The 26187-nt window shown below is 35.8% G+C and overlaps 3 protein-coding genes across 3 annotated transcripts; all 3 read right to left on the minus strand.

Moving 5' to 3' along the window:
- Positions 1 to 3511: 3511 nt before the first annotated feature.
- On the minus strand, positions 3512 to 6585 carry LOC21389948 (origin of replication complex subunit 6). The gene is made up of 10 exons (XM_024162238.1): positions 6450 to 6585; positions 6295 to 6341; positions 6097 to 6201; positions 5763 to 5843; positions 5357 to 5468; positions 5181 to 5243; positions 4995 to 5082; positions 4808 to 4878; positions 4006 to 4102; positions 3512 to 3866 (listed from the first exon to the last, which is right to left on the minus strand). The coding sequence occupies exons 1-10, from the start codon at positions 6567 to 6569 to the stop codon at positions 3787 to 3789; spliced, it is 864 nt and encodes a 287-aa protein (XP_024018006.1). The 5' UTR covers positions 6570 to 6585; the 3' UTR covers positions 3512 to 3786.
- Positions 6586 to 7380: 795 nt separating this feature from the next.
- Positions 7381 to 17584, minus strand: LOC21389949 (protein HGH1 homolog). Its single transcript, XM_010092902.2, has 9 exons — positions 17511 to 17584; positions 17107 to 17229; positions 10959 to 11156; positions 10791 to 10869; positions 10531 to 10676; positions 10197 to 10310; positions 8799 to 8930; positions 8101 to 8214; positions 7381 to 7997 (listed from the first exon to the last, which is right to left on the minus strand). The coding sequence occupies exons 1-9, from the start codon at positions 17562 to 17564 to the stop codon at positions 7947 to 7949; spliced, it is 1011 nt and encodes a 336-aa protein (XP_010091204.2). The 5' UTR covers positions 17565 to 17584; the 3' UTR covers positions 7381 to 7946.
- Positions 17585 to 18771: 1187 nt separating this feature from the next.
- LOC21389951 (DNA (cytosine-5)-methyltransferase CMT3) lies at positions 18772 to 24059 on the minus strand. The gene is made up of 21 exons (XM_010092904.2): positions 23678 to 24059; positions 23552 to 23586; positions 23374 to 23479; positions 23187 to 23294; positions 22953 to 23081; positions 22725 to 22824; positions 22446 to 22633; positions 22268 to 22333; positions 21951 to 22181; positions 21309 to 21367; positions 21136 to 21202; positions 20702 to 21031; positions 20547 to 20615; positions 20364 to 20450; positions 20182 to 20269; positions 19894 to 20015; positions 19666 to 19770; positions 19532 to 19575; positions 19377 to 19446; positions 19183 to 19286; positions 18772 to 19051 (listed from the first exon to the last, which is right to left on the minus strand). Exons 1-21 carry the CDS (start codon positions 23948 to 23950, stop codon positions 18877 to 18879), a joined length of 2556 nt encoding a protein of 851 aa, XP_010091206.1. The 5' UTR covers positions 23951 to 24059; the 3' UTR covers positions 18772 to 18876.
- Between the last annotated feature and the right edge of the window lie 2128 nt (positions 24060 to 26187).

The raw sequence follows: 26187 nt of genomic DNA on the forward strand, positions 1-26187 counted from the left end.
TTGCTTGGTGAGCAAGATGTGCTCCTTCGTCGCCGTCGGCCCCGGAGACGACGAGAATCGCGCCATCCATCTGAGCGGCGCTGGTGGTCATGTTCTTGACGTAGTCGGCGTGGCCGAGGCAGTCCACGTGGGTGTAGTGGCAGTTCCCAGTCGTACTCGACGGTGGCGGTGTTGATGGTGATGCCCCGGTGTTGATGGTGGGAGGGATGGGTGGGCAGTCGGAGAAGAGTTGGGGGGGGACGCCGACTTGCTTGGCGAGTAAGATGTGCTCCTTCGTCACCGTCGGCCCTGGAGACGACGAGAATCGCGCCATACATCTGAACGGCGCCGGTGGTGAATGGCTGAAGCAGAAAAAAAAAAAAAAAAAAAAAAAAAAAAAAACTCAGACGGGGGAGGCTGAAGAGAAAACGGGAGAGAAAAGGAAAATAAAACGAAAATGGAGAAAACAGCTTTTTTTCGTTTTCTGATTTCCACAAAACGACAAAAACGATTTTGTTTTTGTTTTTTAAAAAAACTTACACCAAACGCGTTTTTAACACCCGTTTTCAATTTTTTGCTTCGAAAAACGTAAAAAATGAAAATGGAAACAGAAACAAACAGGCCCATTGTGTTTATTATATACTAGTTGAAACTGTATGTATACGCTATGAGATTTTGTAGATAAAAATAAAAAAACATATTTATTAGGGTCTCATCGTTTAGAGAAATAAATTAGATTCAAAAACGTAATATATAAAAAGATGTTTGTTTGCGTTGTTGGAATGAAAGTGGGACGAGAAAACAAATTATTATATAAGTGAATGTTTGTGGGAGTGAGGCTGACATGGTGTGAGATTACTCTAATCTGTTTATTTCACCGATTGAAGTTTAGAATTTGAGTTTTGCTATAGTAAAAATCTCTCAAAAATTATCACATCTAACTTTTTTACTATGATAAAAAGTTCTCACATAAAGTCACATCTCAACTTAAATTAAAAACTTAAATCAGCGAACTAAACAAGTCATGCGTGTTTGAAAGAGATGTAAAGTGTTTGATTTGTACTTAAGTAAAGCTCTAACGGACTTGGTCTGATAGGCTTTGTTTCTGTAGACGGTAAAAATCGACAAATCACTTTTGCTAATTAAGACATCGTTCATTTCAACGATTTGAGTTTTGTTACGATAAAAAACTCTAAAAAATATTCACATTTACTTTTTTACTATAATAAAAAATTGTCAGATAAAATTACATCTTAACTCAAATTAAAAACTCAAATCAACGTTCTAAAATTTTTCTTTGTTCTTTTTACTCAAATCGACAAATCACTTTTGTAAGCCTTTAATGGACTTGGTCTGTTAGGTTTTGTTTCCGGGGACAAGTAAAATTCGACAAGTCACTTTTGCCGATTAAAGTTTTCCTTTTTTTTTTCTTCTTTCTTTTTACTCAAATAATAAGAAAGTTTCGATCGCGTAATGCAAAAGAAAACGAAGAAAGTTTCGATCGCGTAATGCAAAAGAAAACGAAGAAAGTTTCTCTTTAACTTGTTAGTTCAATTGGTAGTAGAGTCCAAAAGAGCTAATAATTGGCAAGATTTTTTTTGAAATTGGGTTCAAACAATGATTTGATACATTAAAAAAAAGGTGATTTATATAAATGCCGAGAATCTTAGGAGATGTTTGGTTCATAGATTAGAATCATGTGATTAGAATCATTTTCAATTTACGTGTATTTTTTATGAGAAAAAACACTGTAATGAACCATAAACCATGATTCAAATCATAGTTTGAATCCTCCAACCAAACGTCCCCTTATTTTAAAAAATGCTTACTTTATTGTTTATTTATAAAACTTTGACTATTACATATATAAAGACATTTTTATTCTAAAAAAAGGAAAAATAATTAAACCACAAAAAATGTATGAAAAGTGAGACAATTGAAAATTAAACATTATGAGTGCGTTTGGAATTGGTTCCAAAACGTTTTTGTTTTTTGTATAAAAATAAAAACAAAAACGTTTTTATTTTTATTTTGGAATCATTTCTGAAAATGCGTTTAATAGTTTTATTTTTATTTTGGAATTATTTCTAAAAATGCGTTTAGTAGTTTTATTCTGAGATTATTTTCAGTTTAAGAAAACTGAAATTGTGTTTAGTAGTTTAATTTTTAAAAACATGTAATAATATTTAAATTAATAATATATTAAATAAATAATAATATTAAATATATTAAATAATAATATAATAGGGGCGGGCGCAGACGCGGGGGGCGGCGCGCAATCTCAGAGTGGAAATGAAAACATGAAAGTGGAAAAAATTTGTTTTCAGAAACACAAGAAAAAAAGAGAATGAAAACGGTGTTTTCAATTTTAATTTTAGAAAATTTTAGGCCGCTTTCTGTATCCATTTTCAATTTTTTTTCTCGAAAACTGTGAAAAATGAAAATGAGATAAAAAACAAACAGGCCCTATAAATTTTTTATATAGAAAAGTCAACTACGATAAAAAAAAAAACACAACAATTACATTTAATAAAATTATGTAATGAGAATACAACTCTTTTATTTAAAAACAAAAAAATAAACAAAAGAATAAACTATATGCACTTAAAAACACAAAAAAAAAAAAATAAAAAAAACACAACAATTACATTTAATAAAATTATGTAATGAGAATACAACTCTTTTATTTAAAAACAAAAAAATAAACAAAAGAATAAACTATATGCACTTAAAAACACAAAAAAAAAAAAATAATAATAAAACTATACAACGATGACAAAAAAGGGTCAAAAGCCCAAACTGAAAAAGCATTTTCATTAAAATGATAATGAACCCATAATGAAAAGAAAAGCAAAGCCATAAGTATTATTATGTACATAAAATCGTCAAAAAATATTACAATAAAAAAGAAAAATGATCATACCGTAATGAAAGAAAAATTCTAATAAAGAAAAAAATAAATTACTTTAACCAAAAAATATGTACAGAAAAAATAAGTATTTTCATTAAAATAATGATTATATCATAATAAAAATGAGAAGTAAAACAATAAGTAATATCATTCACAAAAAATCATCAAAAAAAAAAAAAAACATTGCAATAAAAAATTATTATTATCAGACCATAATGAAAAAAAAAAAAAATTTAAAAAAGAAACACAAAACATCACAAAAATATGAACATAAAGAAAATGTTTTCTCTAAAATATTGATCAAACCATAATAAAAGAAAATTTCTAAAAAAGAAAAAACAAAAAATATCACAAGAAAACATCAACAGAAAGAAAATATTCTCTAGAATAACAATCAGACTATAATAAAAGAAAAATTCTAAACAAAAAGATACATAAATCCTCACAAGAAAATATGAATAGAAAGAAAATATTTTCTCTAAAATAATGACCAAACCATAATGAAAGAAAATTGCAAAATAATAAATAATATTATTCAACATTACAATAAAAGAAACATGATGAGACCATAATGAAGAATAGATAATTTCATTATTTAAATTAGATATGAAACATGGGAATATATGATATGCAAAGAATAGATAATTCCATTACGAGTAATTCTATACAATGTTCAATTGAAAGGAAAGGAGTTCAATCTCATATGCTGAGTGAGAAACTCCAAGATGATGAAAGCAACAACATACAGCACCAGATTGCAAAAAAGAATCAATCCAACACTTTGGGGCAATAGCATTAACTTAAAGTGTGCTCTCCTCACTCAAACTTTCAGCAGATTCGACCAGCCAAACCTTGATATCCATTGTTTGATGTGTTTTAAAAAGGCATGACATCCGTTATAGAGCCTCCAACTTCTGGCTATCCTGTGCTTCCTTCAGAAAGTTGAGCCGAGTTTGTGTGGTCCGCTTACAACCAACTGGTAAAAGCAGATAAATATGCTTAGATTAGCCAACTTGAAGGACTGCTGATACTTGATGTGCTTGAGGGGAAAAAAAAAAAAAAAAAAGGTGGTGGGGAGGGAGAGAGAAAGAAGAAATGTCCAAAAAAAAAACAACCTTTTTCTTTACATTCTTTGTTAGAATCAAGGACAGAAGCTTTCCACTCGTCATATGCATGCTTTTCCAGTTTCTTGTGCCGCTTGTAACTAGACAGCTGCAAGTTCATCACAAGCATTTTGCATAAAAAATTTTGTTCAATGGGTATTTGAAGACATAGAAGAAGAGGAAAAATGAATTAAAAAAACATTCAAATATTCACGCAAATTCACAATGTTAATGTCTAACAATTACAACGATAGGTGAGAGAACCCTGAATTGATTTTTAATTTTTATTTTTAGTTTGATTCAAAAATATATTCAGATATCATTCACATAAATTTGCAATATTCATCATGTAGAACCTTAGCTTTGAAAATGGATGGAGGATGGTATCCAATTTGGTTTGACATATAGGTCCTCTTCTCTGTTCAAATTGAACAGGTTTTCTTTGTTTTGAACAATTTTCACGTACAACAAAAGCCATTACTAGCTCATAGAAATGAGAAGTCACAATACATCCCTTGGAAAATGTGCTAAAAAGAATTATGGTTTCATATCTGTAAAGAAATCAACACGAGAACAAAGAACCTATGTAGCTTTTGGAAAGGATTTTCAATTTTCATATGTATACTATTGAACAATAGACATGGCAAATAAGAGATTGTAACATTATTCAACCTAGGGCCAACACGACTACAGAAAAAGACTAGGACAGACTCCACAGACATGCCTTTGCATGCAGATGCTAATTAGAAGCGAATGCAACCAAAGTCAGCAGCTAATAGCAACCTAAGCAATCAGATAACGCGAATGCTTGTACCTCTTCTCCTTCGTCAGATAAATAACCACCATCCGCAGGCGTCCTTTTTCCTGGCAAAACATCTAGCAGTTCTGCGTACAAAAGTGTAAAGCAATAAACAACTAATGAAATTAAAAGCTTCCAAGTAAAGCGTATCATAGAAGATAAAGTCACAGACTTCCAAAATGAATATAGCAATGAAACCTACCTCGGTTTCCCTTCACATCCCTAGGATCCTTTTTCTCCTTTGTTATGCCATAAACATCAAAACACAAGTCCTTCATGGAAGTAGAAACCTGCCAGTAAAGTTAATCATTGCATTAATCATTTGAATCCAAGAAAACCATAGTTGGCGAGAGCAACTAACTTGCATAGTAGGAAATGCAGCTCTTACCGAAGAGAACTCGGATTCTGAGGAACCACAAAGCTCAATCAACTTAAGCTTGTCTACCTTTAGCTGTAAAACAGATAAACAACGGTACATTGGAATGAGTAGGAATTATAGGTAGGCTCATTTATTTTATCCCTAGTCTGTGTTAGTAACAACGAGTACATTCATTAAGGGTGTACCTTTTGCTTTTTTGCACACAAGTAGAACGCTACAGCAGTAAATACAGGTCGAGCAAAGTCTGCATTTGCACGACGAGAAGCTGGCAACGATGCAAGAAACCGTTCCTTATATCTAAAAAGCAAAAGCATGCAAAACCCAGAGTTAGAACCAAATTGTTTAACAAAATAAACCCATTTAACACCTCTAAAGTTCCATAATAAAAATCTGACTAACTTTAACCAATGATATCCAGCAGTGTCCGCCTCACATGTGAAAATAATAAACTTAGTTGCTCAGAAACATTTCGTCAAACACCTAACAACTCTTTTATCTAATCTAGCCACATCAACTAAGAGTTTCACTCTTTACTATAAACTGACGGATATTGAAAACAGCAGAATTGTACAAAAAGGGAACGGATCTTACAGCGACATGCCCTTCTGCACAAAAGGGATAATCCTAACACACCCAAATTGAATGGCTAATTCTCTAACATCCAGCTTATTCCTGCATCACCAAATATACACATTTTTTTAAGTACTAAGAAATATTAAGGCCTCGTTCATTTCACCAATTCAAGTTTTTAATTCTAATTTTGTTACAGTTAAAAACTCTCACAAAAGTTTACATTTAACTTTTCTACTACAATGAAAAACTCTCGTATAAAATTGCATCTCAACTCAAATTGAAAACTCAAATCCACAAATTGAACGAGACCTAAAAGAAAAAACCACAAAAGTGATAAATGAAAGTGACTCACTTGACACCAAGACCATTCTGAAGCGAATTGTACGATCTGGTGTAAGCCTTTTCGGACATTCCACTCAACCTTGTTGCACTTGACCGATCGAACAAAACCCCCATTCTACGAATCATTGAAATCACATTGTAAAATGCACGACTAATACTATAATCCAAACATTAATAAACTACACAAAAATTAAGGTGCCTAATTTACCTTGTCGCCGCGATTTCTAAACAGATCACAGCTTTGCAAACCTCTCCCTGCAAATCACGAACAAACTCCGACATTACCGAGACAACCACTTCAAAATCAAAAACACAAAATTCATAGGCTCTTTCGATTATCCAAGGATTGGAACAAAAACTTACGACGCCAATTATGGAGGAATCGAACTGGACGTCGCAGAGGCGACGAAGCTCGGCGGCTTTCCGAATGAGGTGCTTTGACTCTGAGATCTCAAGCTTCTTCGCAATCTCGGAGAGATCCATTATCGTAGTACGAGGTCCGATTTGATAAAACCCTAGGGACTGTGATTTGGGGATGATGCGGTAGAGGGATGGTTTTTGCAGATTGCAAAATGAAGATGTAGAAGAAGATAACCGATTTATTTTTAGCCTTTGGCGGGAACGAATTTTTCGTCATTTTTTTTGTTTTTTTATTTTTTCATCTCCTCCTTTTGAAATATTATTTCGCGCCCAAACGATTACTGTGATTCGCGGGCATTTTTGGGCGCCCAAACGAAACTAATTTCGATCGTACTAGGTAATAGAATAGTTTTTAGCTTGTTCTTTTTCCTTTTTCTTTCGTTTGCCGAGAAATTAGAGATTTACTAAAATCCTCCTCACGCCATTTTGCGATTTTACATTGTCGTTTTGAGCATTACGTTGTCGTTGATATTAAGATGAAAAATTAGTTAGAAAGCTCGCTACTCTAGTTGTTTGGACTTTGGAATCAGAGAAGCGAAATCTGTGAGGAAAAATAAGTTTTTCAAAAAAAAAAAAAAAAGACGAAAAATATGTTAGATAACGTAAAATGTAGAGAAAATATTGTTAAAAAAATGTCAATAAAATGTATGCACAGAGAAGGAGAAAAGATATATGAGCACGTAATCCTTTTTATCACCATCTTTGAATCACCGAAATGGACAGCAGAGCATATGTTTATCCAATGCATTTCTCCACCAATTTCGTTAGTATTTGACATCACAAAATCTCTCTTCAGAGGCTGTTTCAAGTTCCAACCTTCGACATAGTTTCCAGACCTCGAACATTACAAAACTAGGATCGATAACTCAACCAATGCAAACACAATATAACTTCGATAAATTAATAACCTCGATTGAGTAATATTTTGAACTGGTCCCCTTCTTTGCAACAATCTAACAGACGGTCTTCATAATAAAATGTATGTGTTCGGGGGAAAATAAGTTAACCTTTCAAAGTTTCCATATTTCCACTTAACCTATTTAGGAAACTCTTGATCACACCTTTTTCCTTCCTCTAAGCTTTTCCAAGTTCCAACTAGAGCTAACCATAGTAACTTGTGCGGCCAAATAGTTTCCGGCTTAAGCAACTAAATCAAATTGTAATTCTTACAAAATCAACAGACTTAAAAAATTAAAGCACATTCGAACGGAGCAAACCCTTTCCCTTTTCTCGTTTCATCCTTGCAGTGTGACAACTTTCCTGTAGATCTGCTTTAAATTAACCAACATCCAGAAGTTGATAGTATGTGGCTAAAGGCAGTTGTCACATATGAACAATATAAGCAAAACCGTCACTCGAGTTCCAATCACCCTCATAATTAGTACTATCAAGCTCTTCTCCAATAATCATCCGTCACTTGAATGAATAAAAGCTAGATTGCTACTTGGATGCCTCAATGGAAGGTTCCTCTGTCCCACCGCTATTAACCAACTAGTAAAACAGAAAAGGAAATAACATTTTAGTACTCAGTTTAAAAAAAATAAATAATAATACTAATAAAGAAGAAGTAGAATGAGGATTTTATGCTTTATACCAAGGAACCAAGTTGTTCATATGCTTCCATCACTTTTGGATCTTCTACATCTTCATACCCAACTTGTACTATCCTGGGTCCATTGACAGACCAAAAGGCTCTTCTGCCCGCCTCCTGGAAAAATGTGGTGAAACTGGATAAGGGCACGTAAAAACAGCTCCTTGACAAGAAGTAATTACTCATTGATACAATTGTGACATAAACTCTAAAAGGACATAAAATAGAGAGCCTGTAGAAACAGCTCCTACAGAAAAATCTGTTTTTTTCCGAACAAAATGCTCACAAATGGAGTCATTGTAAGATGTAGGCTCAAGGCTGGTTTTGCACACTGATGACTTATATTTGTGCATTAGACATTTTAGGAGAAAATTATATCGATAATTTGATACCGTGTCATCCGATTATATTTTCTCCTTTATCAACCTCGTCTTTGTTGTTTATGTTTCCTTTGTTCTTAAATTTGGACCCTTGTTTCTCACTAGTATGATTATCAACCCAAGACAAATACAACTTATAGCACTCTTAATTTTTGACAGGTAACTGTGAATATAACTTGTAGAAAATTTCCAACGTGCACGTAAAATACGGACCCCTCTTAAATCAAGATCAGGATTCCCTTAATTCAAGATACGGAGAAACTATATTTGTTTTGGTAGCAGGTAAGAACATAGAACACAGCCAGGTGTTACTTATTTGACCTGTAATGATATCAAGTATATTGCCTCCAGTGCTTGAATTCGAATTTCAGGATCAACAACTGTCTCACGTTCAATTGAGAGCACGGTTCCAAGTTCAAGGGGCATTTTTGACGTGTCTTGTTCACTGTAAACCTAGAAGAATCACCAAACAATTAAAAAATAATGAAGATAATAGCCACCAGTTTGCAACATATCAACAGGCGCAGACACAATAGAAAAGATCTTAAATCATAATTTGTTTTGCAACAAAGTAAAAGTAAATTCGTGTGCGTAAACGTAAATTGGAAAAAGAATTACAATCTGATACATTTTTGTTATAAATATGAAACAAACTAATAAGTTCTATGTTAGAACAAACTAATGAGCGATTTTATCAAAACAAATAGCAGCTTAATCTTAATGATAAGCCCCCAATCCACGTGACCCATGCTAGGAAGCATAAGGAAGGTGAGGCAGGGGCCTTAAGTTCTGTGATATGCTAAAGGTAGCGTGGGTGACTTAGTGCATCTATAAGTATGAAGGTAAAAATAAATAGTAAGTTGAGAATTAGTGACAGCGGGCCAAGTTTTTCTGGTGTAATTCTTGGACAATCCAAGATAGGGAGAGCGGTGGACTCTCGAACCTCCACCATTGTTAGGGTTTTAGTTGATCAATTCTATCGATTGTACAGATTGATCCATCATAAAGATTCCATTCTTCGATTCAAGTGTGTGTTGAGTTAGGGTTTTACCACTTAACTATCATGAATTGCAAACAACCTTATCCACTACCCTGGACTTGGTAAAAGTTTGTGTATACTGATAAATCTTTTCCAATCAAGCTACAACCCATTATGCAGTTTTTGTTCCATTATCAAGCAACCAAATACTTCGATGTTGATTCAAGAAGCATCGATGTTTCAACCCATTATGCAGTTTTTGTTCCATTATCAAGCAACCAAATACTTCGATGTAGATTCAAGAAGCATCGATGTCCCTCCTAAAATAGTTGATAAACTATATAATGAAGCAGCATTTGACCCTCTCTCTCTCTCTCTCTCTCTCTAACACACACAAACACACAAAATCCCAGCGTTAAGTCAAGGGGAGCTTTTTTCTACTCAAGTTCGAAACTAGCAGCAGGGAACAGAGATATATACATCAAATAAAATAGCCGATAAACTATATAATGAAGCAGCATCTGACCAGTCTGATGAAATAAGGTAGGCCTCGTTTATTTCACTAATTTGAGTTTTCAATTCCAGTTTTGCTACAGTTAAAAGCTCTCACAAAAAGTCTAATCTAACTTTTTCTGTTATAGTGAAAAGTTCTAACATAAAATCACATCTCAACTCGAATTGAAAACTCGAATCCACAAACTGAACGAGGCCGTAGTTTTGAGTAAAAAAGGTTAGACTACCTTGTTTCCAGCAACTGGCAAAAGTAGAGCTGGCCAAAGAAACTCTGACATCAAAAGCAAATTCTGTAGCTGGCTCTCAGCTTCAAAACAACAGTTGCGAATTGTACCAAAAACCTACAAAAAAAAAAAAAAAAAAAAAAAAACCCCCCCAACTAAGCCTGAGATGACATACAAAACACACAGAATCAGATTTCCCATCCTGCTTCTTTGCTTATTCATTATAAGTCATTACTAATTAAAGGCGACAGCCGAAAGACGCATACTTCTCTAAAAACAAGCAAGGACAATAACATAAAAGAATCTAGGGACTTTGAGTTACTGAAATTATACATACCCCTTTCCTTCTCAATGAACTACTTGAATCAAACTGTCTAACAATCTGCTTTAAAAGCCCCCGCTTAGGGTCCAATAAAAGTTTCCTTCCTGCTTCCTGATTCGAGATGTTTACAAGTATGGAACCAACATGTTCGAATGCATCCTCTGGTAGGTGTGCAAATAAAAGTGTCAGACTATGTTAAACCACTTTTCGAGTATTGACAAATAAACATGCTAACATACAGGACAGAAGTTGACTAAACTTAGAAGTCGATTTACCACTAGTTTCACTGGAGGATCTACAAAATGATCTAACAAGCTTCATAACATAAAGTCCTTGCATCTTCTCATCTTCAGTCTGAAAATTAAAGCATTTCAATTATAAGTGATTAATCCATTAAAGTAAACATACAGAAATATTATCAAGTAAGGCTTAGGAAAACACACCTGAAGCAAGGAAGTGATACCAGCATCCAACTGCGTAAGATTCACTAGAAGCATAACCAACAATTGTCTAATGCTAGACTCTGGCTTATATAACATATCCATGGCCGTTTTAGTCATTCCCATCTCGACCATCTTTTCTGCCAAAACAGAATCCTGTGAAAGATTTACAAGAGCTTCTGCTGCGGGTTCCGAAATCTCCTGAATTGTCAAAACAACAATATTAAACACACAAACAGAAACAAACTCCCGACGAAAACAATAAAATCACACACATTACTTCATTTCAACTGATTTTCAAACTCATCTTTGTTAGCGTGAGCTGTCCAGCCTGGATACAAGGGGGATTTGAGGATCAATGAGTTGACCTCAATTCCACAATATATGCAGCATGATTATAGAAGATAATAACCCAAAATAGTTGATAGTTTCCTAGAATAGTTTGATTTGTCTTTTCTTACTCAGAATAGCATAAATAGACATTCCTAGAGTAGTCTCTCTGTAAATGTATATAGCAGACACGTGTATTACCTTTACGTATGATAGAATACAAAAGTAGCTTTTTCCTCTCAAAGTTTCTTTATGGTATCAGAGCGTAGATTCTAGGACCTATAGAACACGCGAGAAAAAAAGAAGAAAAAGAGAGAGTGGAGGAGCAGGAGATGTACGTTGCAGGAATGGATGATTCAATTGTGGTGGCGCAAGATTCATCAGGAGAGAGTGCTGCTATGACAGAACTGGCAACCCAGATGGCACGGATGCTGAACCAGACTCAGATCCAGTCTTCAAGCAATGAAGCGGCAGGACAGATCGGAGTGAAACTTGATGGAACCAACTATGCTTTGTGGTCTCAGGTGGTTGAGATGTACGTTGCAGGCAAGGATAAACTCGGGTATATAAATGGGGAATTGCATCAACCTCAAGAGACAGACCCGAGTTATAAAAAATGGAGGACTGAAAACGCCATTGTGAAAGGATGGCTGATTAACTCTATGGACCTGAGTCTGATAGGAAATTTTATCAGATTTCCAACGGCAAAGGCAGTGTGGGACAACATAGCCACGACTTATTTTGATGGAGCTGACACCTCACAGGTTTATGGACTCAAGAGACAGGTGATGAGACTTAAACAAGGAGGAGGATCCATTGAAACTTACTACAACAATCTCCAAGGATTATGGAGGGAGATTGATTTCCGACGACCGAACCAGATGGAATGTGAACAAGACATAGAGAGGTATAATTCTATTGTGCAAGAAGATAGAGTTTATACCTTCTTGGACGGGCTAGATGACCGTCTCGATAAGATCCGAGGCAATGTACTCCACATGAGACCATTCCCCACCGTAGAGCAGGCATACGCACACGTCCGGAGGGAAGACATGAGACAGGCAGTTATGATGACCAAAGAAAACTTCACCAATGGAGCCGCGATGCTTTCTAAAAGAGGACAGAAACCGCAGGGGCTGCATATGATAGCAGGAGACAAGCAGACGAAGGCTAGGCCACAAGGGGAAGGGGACTGCACACACTGTGGGAACACGAAGCACACTAAAGAAACATGTTTCAAGTTACATGGATATCCGGATTGAACTTAAAGCAAAGAAGAAACGTGTTTCTAGTGCAAGCAAGAAACCTGGCCGAGCGTTACTTGCAGACACAAAATCACAGTTGCAGCTTTCACTTGTACCACGGGGAGAGTCTTCCTCAAGAGAATCTGAAGCTCCGAATGATCTAGGTAACAGTGGATGTGTTATGTTTTGCTCTAACCAGGAAAATTGCCATAGTTGGATTGTTGATTCAAGAGCAACCGATCACATGACCAATGATCCACAAGATTTAATCAAGCCTACAGAAAAAAGAAGAACCTGTATCTCCAATGCTAATGGAGTCAAGTATCCGGTAGATGGGGCTGGAATAGTTGCACTCTCACCCTCCTTGTTGTTGACAAATACCTTACTTGTTCCATCTCTTACAAGTAAACTAATTTCGGTAGGACAAGCAACTGAGGAATTAAATTGTTGTGTGTTAATGTACCCTATGTTTTGCTTGTTTCAGGATATTCTCACCAAGGAGATCATAGGCCGTGGTACTAAAAAGGGGGGGCTATACTACATGGATGATTTCAGTCTTGGCAGAGTTAATAATGTGCGGCAGATTAATAACAAGGAGAGACATATTTGGTTATGGCATAAGAGACTAGGGCATCCATCGTTTGGTTATTTGAAACACCTATTTCCTAAACTATTTTCGAATTTACAAATATCAGATTTTGAGTGTGAAACTTGTATCCAAGCTAAGAGTCACCGTGTGCCTTTTCCTCTAAGGTCAAATAAATGTGAAATTCCTTTTGTTTTGATTCATTCAGATGTGTGGGGACCAGCCCCCATCACTGTTCAGTCAGGTGTTAGATGGTTTGTAACCTTTGTCAATGATTACACTCGTATGACTTGGCTTTATTTAATGAAAAATAAGAATGATGTGTTTGGTATTTTCCAGTCTTTCCATAGCATGATAAAGACTCAATTCTCGGCTAATCTTCAAATACTAAGAACAAATAATAGGGGGGAATATGTCAACAACGAGTTTGGGGAGTATTTACTGACAAGTGGTATCCACCATGAAACAGCGTGTTCTCAAACACCCTAACAAAACGGAGTGGCGGAGCGGAAAAATAGACACATCCTAGAAACAACACGAGCTCTCCTGGTTGCAGCCCATGTACCTCGGCGATTTTGGACTGATGCAGTTGTCACTGCAGTGTATTTGCTGAATAGGATGCCATCAAGAGTTTTGGCTTTCCGTACTCCATTACAATACTTGGCCCAGCATGTGCCCCTACCATCAATTCTCATGCTTTCACCAAAAGTTTTTGGCTGCGTTGTCTCCGTACACCTCCACAGGAATCAAAGAACGAAACTAGATCCAAGTGTTGTTAGATGTATCTTCCTAGGATATGGAACACACACAAAAGGCTATAGGTGTTATGACCCTACCACCAGACGCGCGTACATCACTATGGATGTCACATTCGTTGAGTCAGAAACCTATTTTCCAAAGCCAACCGATTATTCTCTTCAGGGGGAGACACTGAGTGAAGAGGATAATTGGGAAGAATGGTTTGTTTTTGGACAGCCCGAGTCCATACAGTCCATGCAGTCTACGTCCATGTAGCCTCTTAAGCAGCAGCCCGTGCCTCCTCAGTAGCCTAAGCAGTCCATGCAGCCTCTTAAGCAGCAGCCCGTGCCTTCTCCACAGCCTGAGCAGTCCACGCAGCATGAATGCACGCCTCAGTACAAACCCATAGTGATTAATGAGCAGCCTGAGCAGTTGTTAGACAATGAGGAAATTGAACAGCCCGAGCAAGAACAGCCCGAGCAGCACCCCCTAGTACCAGGCCACTCTCCTGAGAATATTCCTAAGGTACAAGTTCTAGACTCCCCTCTTGGCTCTCATGAATCTGGTGTTTTTAAACTGCCCTTTAGACACAACAGGGGAAAGCCACCGGACAGGTACTCACCGGAATATGGAGGAAAAAAAAATCAGCCTATCCAATCGCCAATCATGTCTCAACAACTAGACTGTCAAAACCTCTTGAGGGCTTTGTTCAGGGACTATCAGCCAAGCACATACCCAGAAATGAGCAGGAGGCCATGGAAAACCCCAAGTAGGTTCAAGCAATGATTGAGGAGATGGAAGCTTTGCAAAAGAATGAAACTTGGACATTGATGCCGCTACCTCAGGGAAAGAGGACGGTAGGTTGTGAATGGGTGTTCTTAATCAAGCATAAATCCGATGGGTCAGTTGAAAGATACAAAGCCAGACTTGTAGCAAAGGGATATACTCAAACCTATGGGCTGGATTACCATTAGACTTTCTCACCAGTTGCGAAACTAAACACGGTCAGAGTACTACTCTCTTTAGCTGCAAATTTAAATTGGCCGTTGCACCAGTTTGATGTGAAAAATGCCTTTCTCCATGGAGAGCTCAAGGAAGAAGTCTACATGGATGTCCCACCAAGCTTCCTTACATCATCGAAGACACGAGTTGTATGCAAGCTGAAAAAGGCGTTATATGGACTAAAACAATCACCGAGAGCGTAGTTTGGGCGGTTCACTCTGGCTATGGTGAAGCATGGTTTTAAACAAAGCAACTCAGATCATACCTTATTCTTGAAGCACCATCAAGGGAAAGTGACAGCTCTAATAATTTATGTTGATGATATGATCATTACAGGAGATGACAATGAGGAAATTCAAAGGCTACAGGAGCATTTAGCCTCTGAATTTGAGATGAAGAACCTTGAGTCCTTAAAGTATTTTCTCGGCATTGAGGTAGCTAGGTCAAGTCAAGGTATCTTCCTGTCACAAAGAAAGTATGTACTCGATTTATTATCGGAGACTGGAATGCTTGACTGCAAGCCTGCAGACACTCCAATAGTTCAGAACCATGGCTTGAAAGAGGACTCAGACCGAGCTCCTACCAACAAGGGAAGATATCAGCATCTTGTAGGAAAGTTGATTTACTTATCCCGTACTCGACCTAACATTGCATATGCTGTGAGTTTGGTGAGTCAGTTTATGCACTGTCCTAGTGAGGAGCATATGAATACTGTTATTCGAATCCTTCGGTACTTGAAGGCAGCGCCTGGAAGAGGACTCATGTTTAAGGAGAATAACCATCTTAAGATTGATGGCTATACTAATGCAGACTGGGCAGGGAGTATCACTGAGAGAAAATCTACATCAGGATACTTCACTTTTGTGGGAGGGAACCTGGTTACTTGGAGGAGTAAGAAGCATAAAGTGGTTGCACTTTCCAGTGCAGAGGCCGAGTTTAGAGGAATGGCTAAAGGCTTGTGCGAGCTGCTATGGTTGAAGAGGTTACTAGAAGAAATTGGATATCCATCCGAGTCTCCAATGAATATGTTTTGTGATAACAAAGTAGCAATAGAGATAGCACATAACCCAGTCCAACATGATCGTACAAAACATGTGGAGGTGGATCGACACTTTATCAAACAGAAGCTTGAGGAAAAAATTGTTCAGTTCCCATTTGTAAAGTCGGAAGATCAGTTGGCAGATATACTCACAAAAACAGTTCCTACCAAGGCATTCTATAGCTCACTAGACAAGTTAGGCATTGATGATATCTATGCACCAACTTGAGGGAGAGTGTTAGCGTGAGCTGTCCAACCTGGATACAAGGGGGATTTGAGGATCAATGAGTTGACCTCAATTCCACAATATATGCAGCATGATTATAGAAGATAATAACCCAAAATAGTTGATAGTTTTCTAGAATAGTTTGATTTGTCTTTTCTTACTCAGAATAGCATAAATAGACATTCCTAGAGTAGTCTCTCTGTAAATGTATATAGCAGACAAGTGTATTACCTTTACGTAGGGGTGTTCGTCGGTTCAGTTTTGTCGGTTTTGGTCGGTTCGGTAGCCGAACCGACCATGTCGGTTTTCTAAAAGTTAGAACCGAAACCGAACCACACCTAACATTTTCGGTTCGGTTAACCAAATTTCGGTTTCGGTTCGGTTTCGGTCAGTTTTGGTCGGTTTTCGGTTTTGGTAATCAAGAAGATGACCTCAGTTAATCATCAGGTTACCAGCATCTTTAATTGCATTTTTGACCCGCAAGTACGAAAAAATGTAAAATTTTCCTTCAATGTAAAGTTGCAACCACGGAATCACAATAAATGAATACAAGCACAACATCAAAATTGATAATTGCACAAACACAAGTTTAAAAAACATTTAAATTGTCATAAGTAAAACAAAACGAAAACATAAAAAAAAAAAAAAAAACCCAATCTCGGTCGGTTCGGTTTTCACCGACTCTCTACACCCAAAACCGAAACCGAACCGACTTTTGAGGAAGTCGGTCGGTTAACCGAACCGACTGTGTTCGGTTCCACGTGGCACCGTCGTTTTCGGTTTTAACCGGTCGGTTTCGGTTTTACGGTTTTTTTGTACACTTACGTGTGATAGAATACAAAAGTAGCTTTTTCCTCTCAAAGTTTCTTTAATCTTAACTGACAATTTCTTAAAACTATCAATACAGCCTATAATCATAGTCTGCTTCGAAAAGGGGTCACTTTTATCCTAAATTCTAAGACTAAATAATGAAGTCGAAAGAGCACCTTCTTGGCACTTAAGAGCCGAGACAACGATGGCAATGCAGTCTTAGCATAAATTGAAAGAGATTTCAATCCATCGTCGGACCCAGTTAATCCCCGAACAATATCCACAGCCGCCTTTGTCACCTGCATAGCCAAATTTCTTCGTCAAATATGAGAGAGAATTAAAGTTTAAGAAAGTGAAATCATCATGATAAATTAACGGAATCGACTCAATTTCCAGTATTGGAACGAGAAAATTAATTTGGTAGCTGCAAAGTTGAGAAGACGAAAGAAAGTTCGTTCTTTTTTAGCATAATTATGCTTCTTCAGCTAAAAGCTATAAAGAGAAATTTGGAATTTTCTGGCTCTTTTACTTTACTTTCCTTGCGTTTCTCGGCAGACAAACGCTGTCGAGAAAAGCTTACCTTAGGAGATGGTGAAGAGAGGAAGCCCACAAGTTCTTCCAGTTCGGTCGCCATTGCCGCACACAGTACACAGGCGAGTCTCTTCCGCAAACTGCTTACAAAAGTATACAAAGTCCAAATCCTCGACCAAACGGCGTCGTGCCGTCATGGCTTAAATGAATTCGTTTTATTCGTTGATTTTTTATATCAATATTTGGGTATTTTTAGTTAGATTTATATTTTTCTTTTATTTATTGTTACAATTATCATTTTTAAGATTTTTAGGTTTGATTTATTTTTACTTGAGAAATTAGAACAAGATAGACCTTTTTCTTTTTTGAAGATTTGGAACTTGACTCCTATAAATGGAGTGTGTTTTTTCATGAATTTCATTCTTTGAGAGCTTTCAGAATGCATGTAATGTACAACCCTATTGTAAAAAACTCATGTATGATATGCTTAAGGTTACATTATTTATAAATCACATGTAATTTTAACTCGTATAAGAACCTGTATAACCAAAATTAATACACATTATTGTACAATCTAGTGTACTCTTTATGTGTCGTGCACAAAATAGGTTTTTAGTGTTCGCCACCTAAATGCTAACTACTCTAATTGCAGAATCAAATTGAATGTAAATAGCGTCTGAAGATGTGACTAGCAAAATCTACTATACAAAGAACTCGTTTACAAAATATTGTCACTAGGGAGTTGCTGAGGTAAGATTGCCGTGTTAAAGCAACAGCGAATTGGACATATTTAAGAGTGAAATATGGGCTCTGTAAAGTGTAAGCAAACAAAGCGAGGAGCAAAAGAAATTTGGAATTTTCTTGTGTTTTAAGAAAATAATGGTCCATTTAATTCACTAATTTAATTTTTTAATTCTAATTGATATGTGATTTTATATAAAAAAAAAATTATTATAATAAAAAAATTAAATATAATTATTTTTAAAAAATTTTTACTGTATTAAAACTTAAATTTTAAATTTAAATTAATAAAATAAACAAAATCTAAATAATTACTTCTTTTTTCTTTTTCCTTTACTGTTGACTATCTTCCTTCCATGCTTGTCCTTCCATATCAGAACAAAACATCTGAACACGTTCAGATGGAACCCGAAAAATGTTTTAAAATACTTCTTGCCAAGCTACTGCCTATAATAGACTTATTTAATTTGCTAATTTAAATTAAGATATTATTTTATATAAAAAAAATTTTACTATAATAAAAAAATTAAATGTAAAGTTTTTTATCGTCACAAAACTCTAATTCTTCTCAATAAATTCCCTCTCATTAAGAATGAAAAGAAATAGTTCGTCACGTTTTGACAACACTTTCCTTGTCCTAATAAAAATCACAGGAAATAATTTAATCTACAATTCTACATTACATCTTCACACTCGAAATTATCTGCTTCCAATGCAAGACAGTCAGGAAACTTGAACGGCAACTCCGTCAAAGGGTGGTCGCCGCATAACCCTTGGCATGCCTGACCCAACGTGTAGCCCAACGCAATACCAACCGGTACTGATACTGCATTTCCAATCTGAATATACCTGAAAAGGAACTTGAAAAACATTTAGAGAAACGAAGTATAACCGAATAGACTAGTCCAGTTGCTGAGTCTCTAAAAGAAAGATGTTACAAACAATCGAAGAACCATGTCCATTGTTAGTTCATTATATACCTCTCTTTGATTGGGCCACAAAACTTGTAAAAGTCCGGAAAACCTTGCAATCTTGCGAGTTCTCGAACTGATAGTACTCGGTCTTGTTGAGGATGAACTATAGCCTAGCAACATTAAACAACCATGACTAGTTAAAAACAAGTACAAATGCACTCTATATTGCAAAAGGGCCAAACAAAAAACTTGCTACGAACCTGATTATGGGGTTCTGCTCTTGTCACAACAGTGGCGATAATTTCGTCCCACCACACTCTACCAAATGGCCTGGATATCAAATGTGTCAGATATATTGAAACGAGAATTGAAAAAGAAAATGTCACAATACAAAAAAAAAAAAAAAGGCACCTACTTTGTGGATCGGCCACCCACAAATTTAATAGCATAATCAGGAACCTGTTAAATAACAATAAAACAAGTCAGTAAGTGAACGCAAAACTCAGCTTGCAATCAAATTATTCAACAAGACACGGCCAAAATTTTTACCAAAAACTTCCCAGAGGCAACCATGGGCCTCGGAATCGTAGAATCTAGGTATACAATATTGTCACTGCCAACTAACACTCCAGGCAAGTCTCTAAAATTAGCACCCTGGAAAATATATATATACACACACACACACACAACAAAAAGAACTGAGCTACTGATACAGTTATAATGATAGTAAAAGTTCAAGAAATGTAATTACAATCTTTAAGGTACAGCTATGCAAACCTTTTTCTTAGGTATACTTTGTACTCTTTCGTAATCATCATCGTTCAGCTTTCGAGGACGATGATCAAACAGCATACCAGATTTTAGAGAACTTGTAGTCACACCCTCAATACCAATCACCTCTATAAGAAAAGAAAAAATAAACAAGCATGAGGGCTTAGAAAGTACAGACATATTATAATACATATATAATACATATAAAGCATTGCATGTTTCTGTGTCTCTACATTCACTATTTGACACATGAATAGAAAAAGCAACACTAGTATTTCTCTAACTTAGACTCACCTTCTCTATTTAACCTAATGTACTTCTGGAACTTTGTAAGAGCTTCGCCATCATACGGTCTCTCATCTCGGCTTTCATCATTTTCAATCTATAAAAATGAATCCACTTTTGTTACATGCTCAACGAACCAATAAAAATGGCGTTATATGGAACTGTAAATAAATATTTTATCCAAAGCATACCTCAGGAAGATCAGTTATTGCATCTTCAAGATGAAGAGCACTTTCCAAATTACTTTCTTTGATGTCATCGTAACTAACAAGAATTTCCTACAGTGTTTAGCCAAAAGAAGATATTAAACCGATCATTAAATTAAAAACAAAAATAAAAACAGCAAAGTAATGAAATCTAGATGACTCGTCTACCCCAAACTCTTTAGGAACAACTCCCCGGTTAACAACTTGATGTGTTGGTAGAGGGTACTGAGGTAATCTCTGCAACAGAGAGGGAAAAAAAGTGAAAAAGAAATTTTTTTTAACAAGAAATTAGTAAGTGTTAAAAAAGGTTATATTGTGCTCACTTCCAATGGATGAGCACCCCATAGAAAAACACGCATTCTAAACTGTGGCACACCGTAGGCACCAGCAGGCATCATTCCTATCCTGGCCTGGTAATTCATGGACACAAGACATCCTAGCGCATATCGGCCCAAAAATGCATCCTTGAACTTCAATATGTCTACAACATTTTCCATTAAGATATACCTCGGCTTCAAGTATTTAATAATGTCCATATAGACTAACAACTGGTGATTCTTCGTGTCAGCTAAGGGGTCCTCTTTATTCCTGTAACGGTTAAAGCCACTAACTCCCTGACACGGTGGACCTCCACAAATACAATCAACATCACCCTAGAACAATAGAATTATGAGAGTGTTAAAAAAAATTTTGAAAAAATAAAAAATGAACAGCTAGCACTAATCAACAACATGATTAATAAAAAATAAACACTTACTGGCTGAGGAAGAAGTTTCTTCTTGTAACCATCTCTAACAAAGTCCATAAGCCGGTCTTTGCAATCGCTGGTCAAAATAAGAAAACATAAAAATTCTCAATAATGCACATTTAAGAGATTATAACTTTTTACAATCAAGAAATATATGGAAGTTTTCTATAGAAGATTAATACCTTAAGCCATCAAGAGGCTCCCAAGTATCCTCATCAGAATCATAACCCTTCCACCGAACCTAAAAATTTCAATTAAAGGAATAATAATCAATTTACAGCAGAAGAAATTGAGAACTCGACTGAGTTAACGTTGATAAAAAACAATAAAAATGATGTGCCGCAACCAAATTTTATAGCACTCACGACACATTCTTATTACCTTAAAAAAAAAAAAAAAAAAAAAAAAAAAAAAAAAAAAAAAACTGATTACTTTTGAACAAAAGGAAAAGGTTTAAACTTAATGAAAATGATCAATCAACAAACAAGTACTCTACAGATTATTGTGGATCAATTTATCTAACCAATTACTTCATCTTACTTTAGCCAAATATTAATGAGACTAGAAAACATTAGGTTCTTTAACAAAATACATGGAGAGATTCAGCTTTCCACAAGCTTAAAGTGTTCAAAGGCCTAAAAATAAATTATTAAAGGACAATTACAGCAAATAATAAAGGCTAATGCTTAATTATATAGTGCGATATAATGTTATCATTTTCAATTGGCTATCTCTAAGCAACAGACATTTTAATTTCTAATGGTTGTCACTATAATGTGAAAAGAATAAGACAAAAAAATTCTAAGAAGCTAACTATTTAATACCTTAAAGTATAAGCCACTATTCTTGACGTTGTTGGGATCACCATAACAAACACCAAGTAGCCTTTCCACTTCATAAACTTCTGACGGATTAGTACTATCATCACTGCTCTCGTCTTTATCATTTGAAGCATCATCAACCCCACCACTTGAGTCATACTCTTGTAACTCAGAAATTAACTTATCCCACTCTTTAAGGAGATGCAGAAAATCATCTGCAGCCTCATTTCTCACCTGCTCATGGTTGGAAACAAACAATAATAATCACAAGAAATAGAATATCATTTTTTCTCAAGCACAACAGACAAGTAAGGGAGTACCTCGGTCTCAGGATGATTAAGCTTCAAACTCTCACAAGCATAAGAGTTTATATCGACCGCCCATCTCTGTAGAAAAAAAAAAAAAAGAATCAAATTAAGCGCAGAAAATACCACGATCGTGAATCACAAATCACAAATTATATAACAAATCAAATGAATAACGCATTATTTGGCTTACAGTGACAAGATTTATTCCACTACGTTTTGCACCAATGCAAAGTCCAGTAGACATCGCACCGCACCCAGAATACAGATCGAGAAGAGACATCTCAGACTTTCTCAAACTGATGTTTGGAAAAACCTCTCCACTACTTCCACTTTCACTAGAAATGGTAGAAGAAGCTTCGCTATCTTGCCTATAAGTATCTGCACCATCAAAAAGAGAATTCTATTTTCAGCAAACAAGAATAAGGTCTACAACTTGTCTAGTTACTACAAATTAGAGCTAACAACGTACTGGTCTCCAGTGATGCAAATGTCAAGTGCGGAACCAAGTATTTCATGTCATAATAAAGATCGCACTCAGGGATAGTTTTCTCCTTTGCCTCCAAATCCAGCTAGAGTTTAGTAACAAATGAAAGAACATTAAAATAAGATATGTAACAGTAGATGTATAATCATACAAGCAGATAATACAAAGGGAAACACACAATTTCATAAAAACAAGCTCATGGTACCAACGTACATTGGGAGAAACCTTTGCAATTTTGACCTTAGAGACAATGCAATCTATCGGGTTGATATTCCTAATTTCAGACAGAAAAACCCTTCTTTTATCAAACATCTGAGCGTGGTTTGCCAGATCCTTGATTGGCTGTGAATCAAAATCCGAAAACACGTGAACCTCAGTAAACCCAGAAACGTGTTGTTTGGAAAGAATAAAAAGCAAAAAGCAAAAAAAAAAAAGGTATTTTCTTACAGTGTCTTCAGCTCTGTAAAACCATTGAGCCGTGAAATATCGTTCACCATCAACTCCTTCAAAGAATTCAACGATTCTTGCTATGTAATCGGGCTTATCATCTTCAGCCTGAAAGCAATAATCTCAATATATCAACAAATCTTCATAAAAAGTTTAGCTTAATTAAGAGATCACTGAGAAAGCTTACCTTGACATAAGCATCGTCGTTCAGATTAAACACAACTCCTTCTACCATAGCTTGGGTATAGTGGCTCTTAGCTTGAAAATCTCCATCTTCGTCTTCAGTTTCAGTTCTGCAAACAAACAAAAACCTTCAGTAACGCTTAAAAAACAAGCCTTTTACAGCAACTCCGAACAAAACTCACTCTTTCTCCTTCGGCGAATTAGTCCTCTCCTTTCCCTGCAAATCAAAAGAGAAAAAAAAAGTTCAAAATTAAAAATGAGAAGCAGAAACTATAAAATACGAGGAACGATAGTACTCGGAGAATCACCTGGTACCTCCTTGGCCATTTTTGCTTGGCCTCTTCCATCGGAACTGGGTCTCCGACGAGCTTGGACTCGGAATCTCCGTCATTACGCTTCGCTTTCATCCTTTTCGGCGCCATATCTACGCCCTCCAGCTTCTCCGCTTCCTCCTCGGAGTTCTCGGCCTCCACATCCTCCACCGGCTCCGGATCCTGCTCGGCCATTGCTCTTCGGATCTTTTTCTCTTTGCTACCGGTATCGTCCTCCGCCGCGGAATCTCTCTTTCTGCCTTTCGCCATGTTCGGAAGGAGAGAGAGATAGATGTGAGAACTCTCCGAGGGCTTTTGGAAAGCTAGAGAGAGAGAGGAGGCGTTCAGGCGGGTTTTTGCGAGGGTTTTCGAGATCTGAAATTAGTGAAGATGGAATGGGCTGATGTCAAGCCTCTGGGCATATGAAAGGCCTTTTTTTCATTTGAAATTTGAAACGACGAATTGAGCGGGAATCTTAAATTATTTTTATCGTCTTTTCGTCCAAAATTAGGCGCTTTCTGGTTTCCGCGAAATATTTGAACTTTAGGAAAAAGCAGAATTAAATATCAGTTTTTTATGGAAAACTACGAAGGAGAGGCACGTGCAAAAGCACGTGCCTTTTGTTTTTAAAGGACATAGAAGCATTTATGTTGCATACTTGCATTGGATGTAATGTTTAATTAGTTATATAATTATTATTATTATTATTATTATTATTATACTATAGTAATTTTTTAGCTAAAAAATGATAAACTTTTAGAAAGTTTTTTTTAATATTTGTCCTTCTTACTAATGGAAGGTTAAAACTCTCAATTAATAATTAATATATTTCTCAAAAATATAAAAACTTATATAAATCAAATTTTTTAAACACTATGGGGTTGTTCTTTTGCAACAAAACTCAGAAAAAGTTTAAACTCAAGTTACAACTTATTCAAGTTCACGTTCTTTTAAGTTCCAACTTTATTCAACTTCACTTACCCGTTCACTTCGCTGATTCGAGTTTGTAATTCGAGTTGAGATGTGATTTTGTGTGAGAGTTTTTTACTGTAGCAAAAAAGTTAGATGTGACTGTTTCTGAGAGCTTTTTACTGTAGCAAAACTCAAATTTTAAACTCGAATCAACGAAATGAACGGGGCCTCAAGTTACAACTTCAACTCAAGTTATAACTCAAAAACCACACTCAAGTCACACTCCAAAAGAACAACCCCTATAGTTTTATATATTTTTTCATTTATCCTCAATCTCTCGTGGACGTTTAGAGTCCGTTTGGTACCTAGATTCGTTCCCTGATTCGAATCATGGTTCGTGGTTCGCTACAGTATTTTCTCTCATAAAAAATACACGTAAATAAAAAATGGTTCTAATCACATGGTTTGAATCCATGAACCAAACGCCACCTTAGTTTATGGATTCATAACCATGATTTAGAACCATTCTCAATTTACGTGTGTTTTTTGTGAGAGAAAATATTGTAGCGAACCATGAACCATGATTCAAATCATGGTACGAATCTATCAACCAAACACAAGTAATTATCTCTTTTAACTACTCTTAAATCTATTTTATTCTCGCTCTCTTTGAATATACTTATATATTATTCACATGAGATATTTTAAAAGTTGAGAAAAAATCTTGCCCATTCATATCCTTCAATATAAAAAAATGATCATATGCGTTTGGTTGGTGGATTCGTATCATGGTTTGAATCATGGTTCGTGACTCACTACAGTATTTTCTCACATAAAAGACACACGTAAATTGAGAATAGTTCTGAATTATGATTATGAATCCATGAACCAAACGTCGGAGCCCGTTTAGTTCACTGATTCAAGTTTTTAATTCAAGTTAAGATGTGCCTTTATGTGAGAGCTTTTTTTAGAGTTCGTTTGGTATAAGGATTGAAATCAGGGTGATTTGAGTCATTTGATTCAGATCCATGATTCATGATTTGAATCATGATTCAGAGTGATTAGAACATTCGTTTGGATGTGTATATGCATGATTCTGATTCTAACCTGAAATGTGATTCGAATCAGTGTTTGGTTGTCTTATTTTCTGAATTTGAATCATGACCAAAATAATGTAATTTAAAAAATTATATAATAAATATAATTCTTTACGTGTAATTTGAAAAAAAATATAATTCGTTATATAATTTAAAAAATGAAGTACTAGAAAAAAATTATGTAAATAATTATAACTCAAAATTATAACAAGCTAAGTGAGAAATAAATGGAAAAAATGTGAATAAAATTATATAACATGCCAAGCATATATCAAACTTGTCTCCCACGGCTTCCATTATTTAACAAGCCGGTTTAGCAAATTTCTCAACTTCTTCCAAGTACCGATTGTGGGAGAATGCCAACCATCTCTCCCAAGCCAGGGAGTCTGTCGAAAACCTTCCGAAAGAGACGGATTCGCCTAGTGCGTGGAATGGGTCCCCTGTAATAACAAATGCATTCAATTTTCTCACAAATGCAATAATAATAATAATAATAAT

Source organism: Morus notabilis, unplaced genomic scaffold (assembly GCF_000414095.1).
Source record: "Morus notabilis unplaced genomic scaffold, ASM41409v2 Scaffold458, whole genome shotgun sequence".
NCBI lineage: Eukaryota > Viridiplantae > Streptophyta > Magnoliopsida > Rosales > Moraceae > Morus > Morus notabilis.

What these genes read in the sequence shown, in the direction of transcription:
- LOC21389949 (XM_010092902.2), bottom strand. Translation starts at nt 17,564, where the DNA reads ATGGCGACCGAACTGGAAGAACTTGTGGGCTTCCTCTCTTCACCATCT. An exon ending in TCTCTTCACCATCTCCTAAG is followed by an intron (nt 17,230 to 17,510) that starts GTAAGCTTTTCT and finishes TTGGCTATGCAG; the next exon opens with GTGACAAAGGCGGCTGTGGA. An exon ending in GGCTCTTAAGTGCCAAGAAG is followed by an intron (nt 11,157 to 17,106) that starts GTGCTCTTTCGA and finishes TTGACAATTCAG; the next exon opens with GAGATTTCGGAACCCGCAGC.
- LOC21389948 (XM_024162238.1), bottom strand. Translation starts at nt 6,569, where the DNA reads ATGGATCTCTCCGAGATTGCGAAGAAGCTTGAGATCTCAGAGTCAAAG. An exon ending in TGTGTGCAAAAAAGCAAAAG is followed by an intron (nt 5,244 to 5,356) that starts GTACACCCTTAA and finishes TCTGTTTTACAG; the next exon opens with CTAAAGGTAGACAAGCTTAA. An exon ending in CAAAGAATGTAAAGAAAAAG is followed by an intron (nt 3,867 to 4,005) that starts GTTGTTTTTTTT and finishes TGCTTTTACCAG; the next exon opens with TTGGTTGTAAGCGGACCACA.
- LOC21389951 (XM_010092904.2), bottom strand. Translation starts at nt 23,950, where the DNA reads ATGGCGAAAGGCAGAAAGAGAGATTCCGCGGCGGAGGACGATACCGGT. An exon ending in ACGACGATGCTTATGTCAAG is followed by an intron (nt 23,295 to 23,373) that starts GTAAGCTTTCTC and finishes TATTGCTTTCAG; the next exon opens with GCTGAAGATGATAAGCCCGA. An exon ending in GTGGAATAAATCTTGTCACT is followed by an intron (nt 22,334 to 22,445) that starts GTAAGCCAAATA and finishes TTTTTTCTACAG; the next exon opens with AGATGGGCGGTCGATATAAA.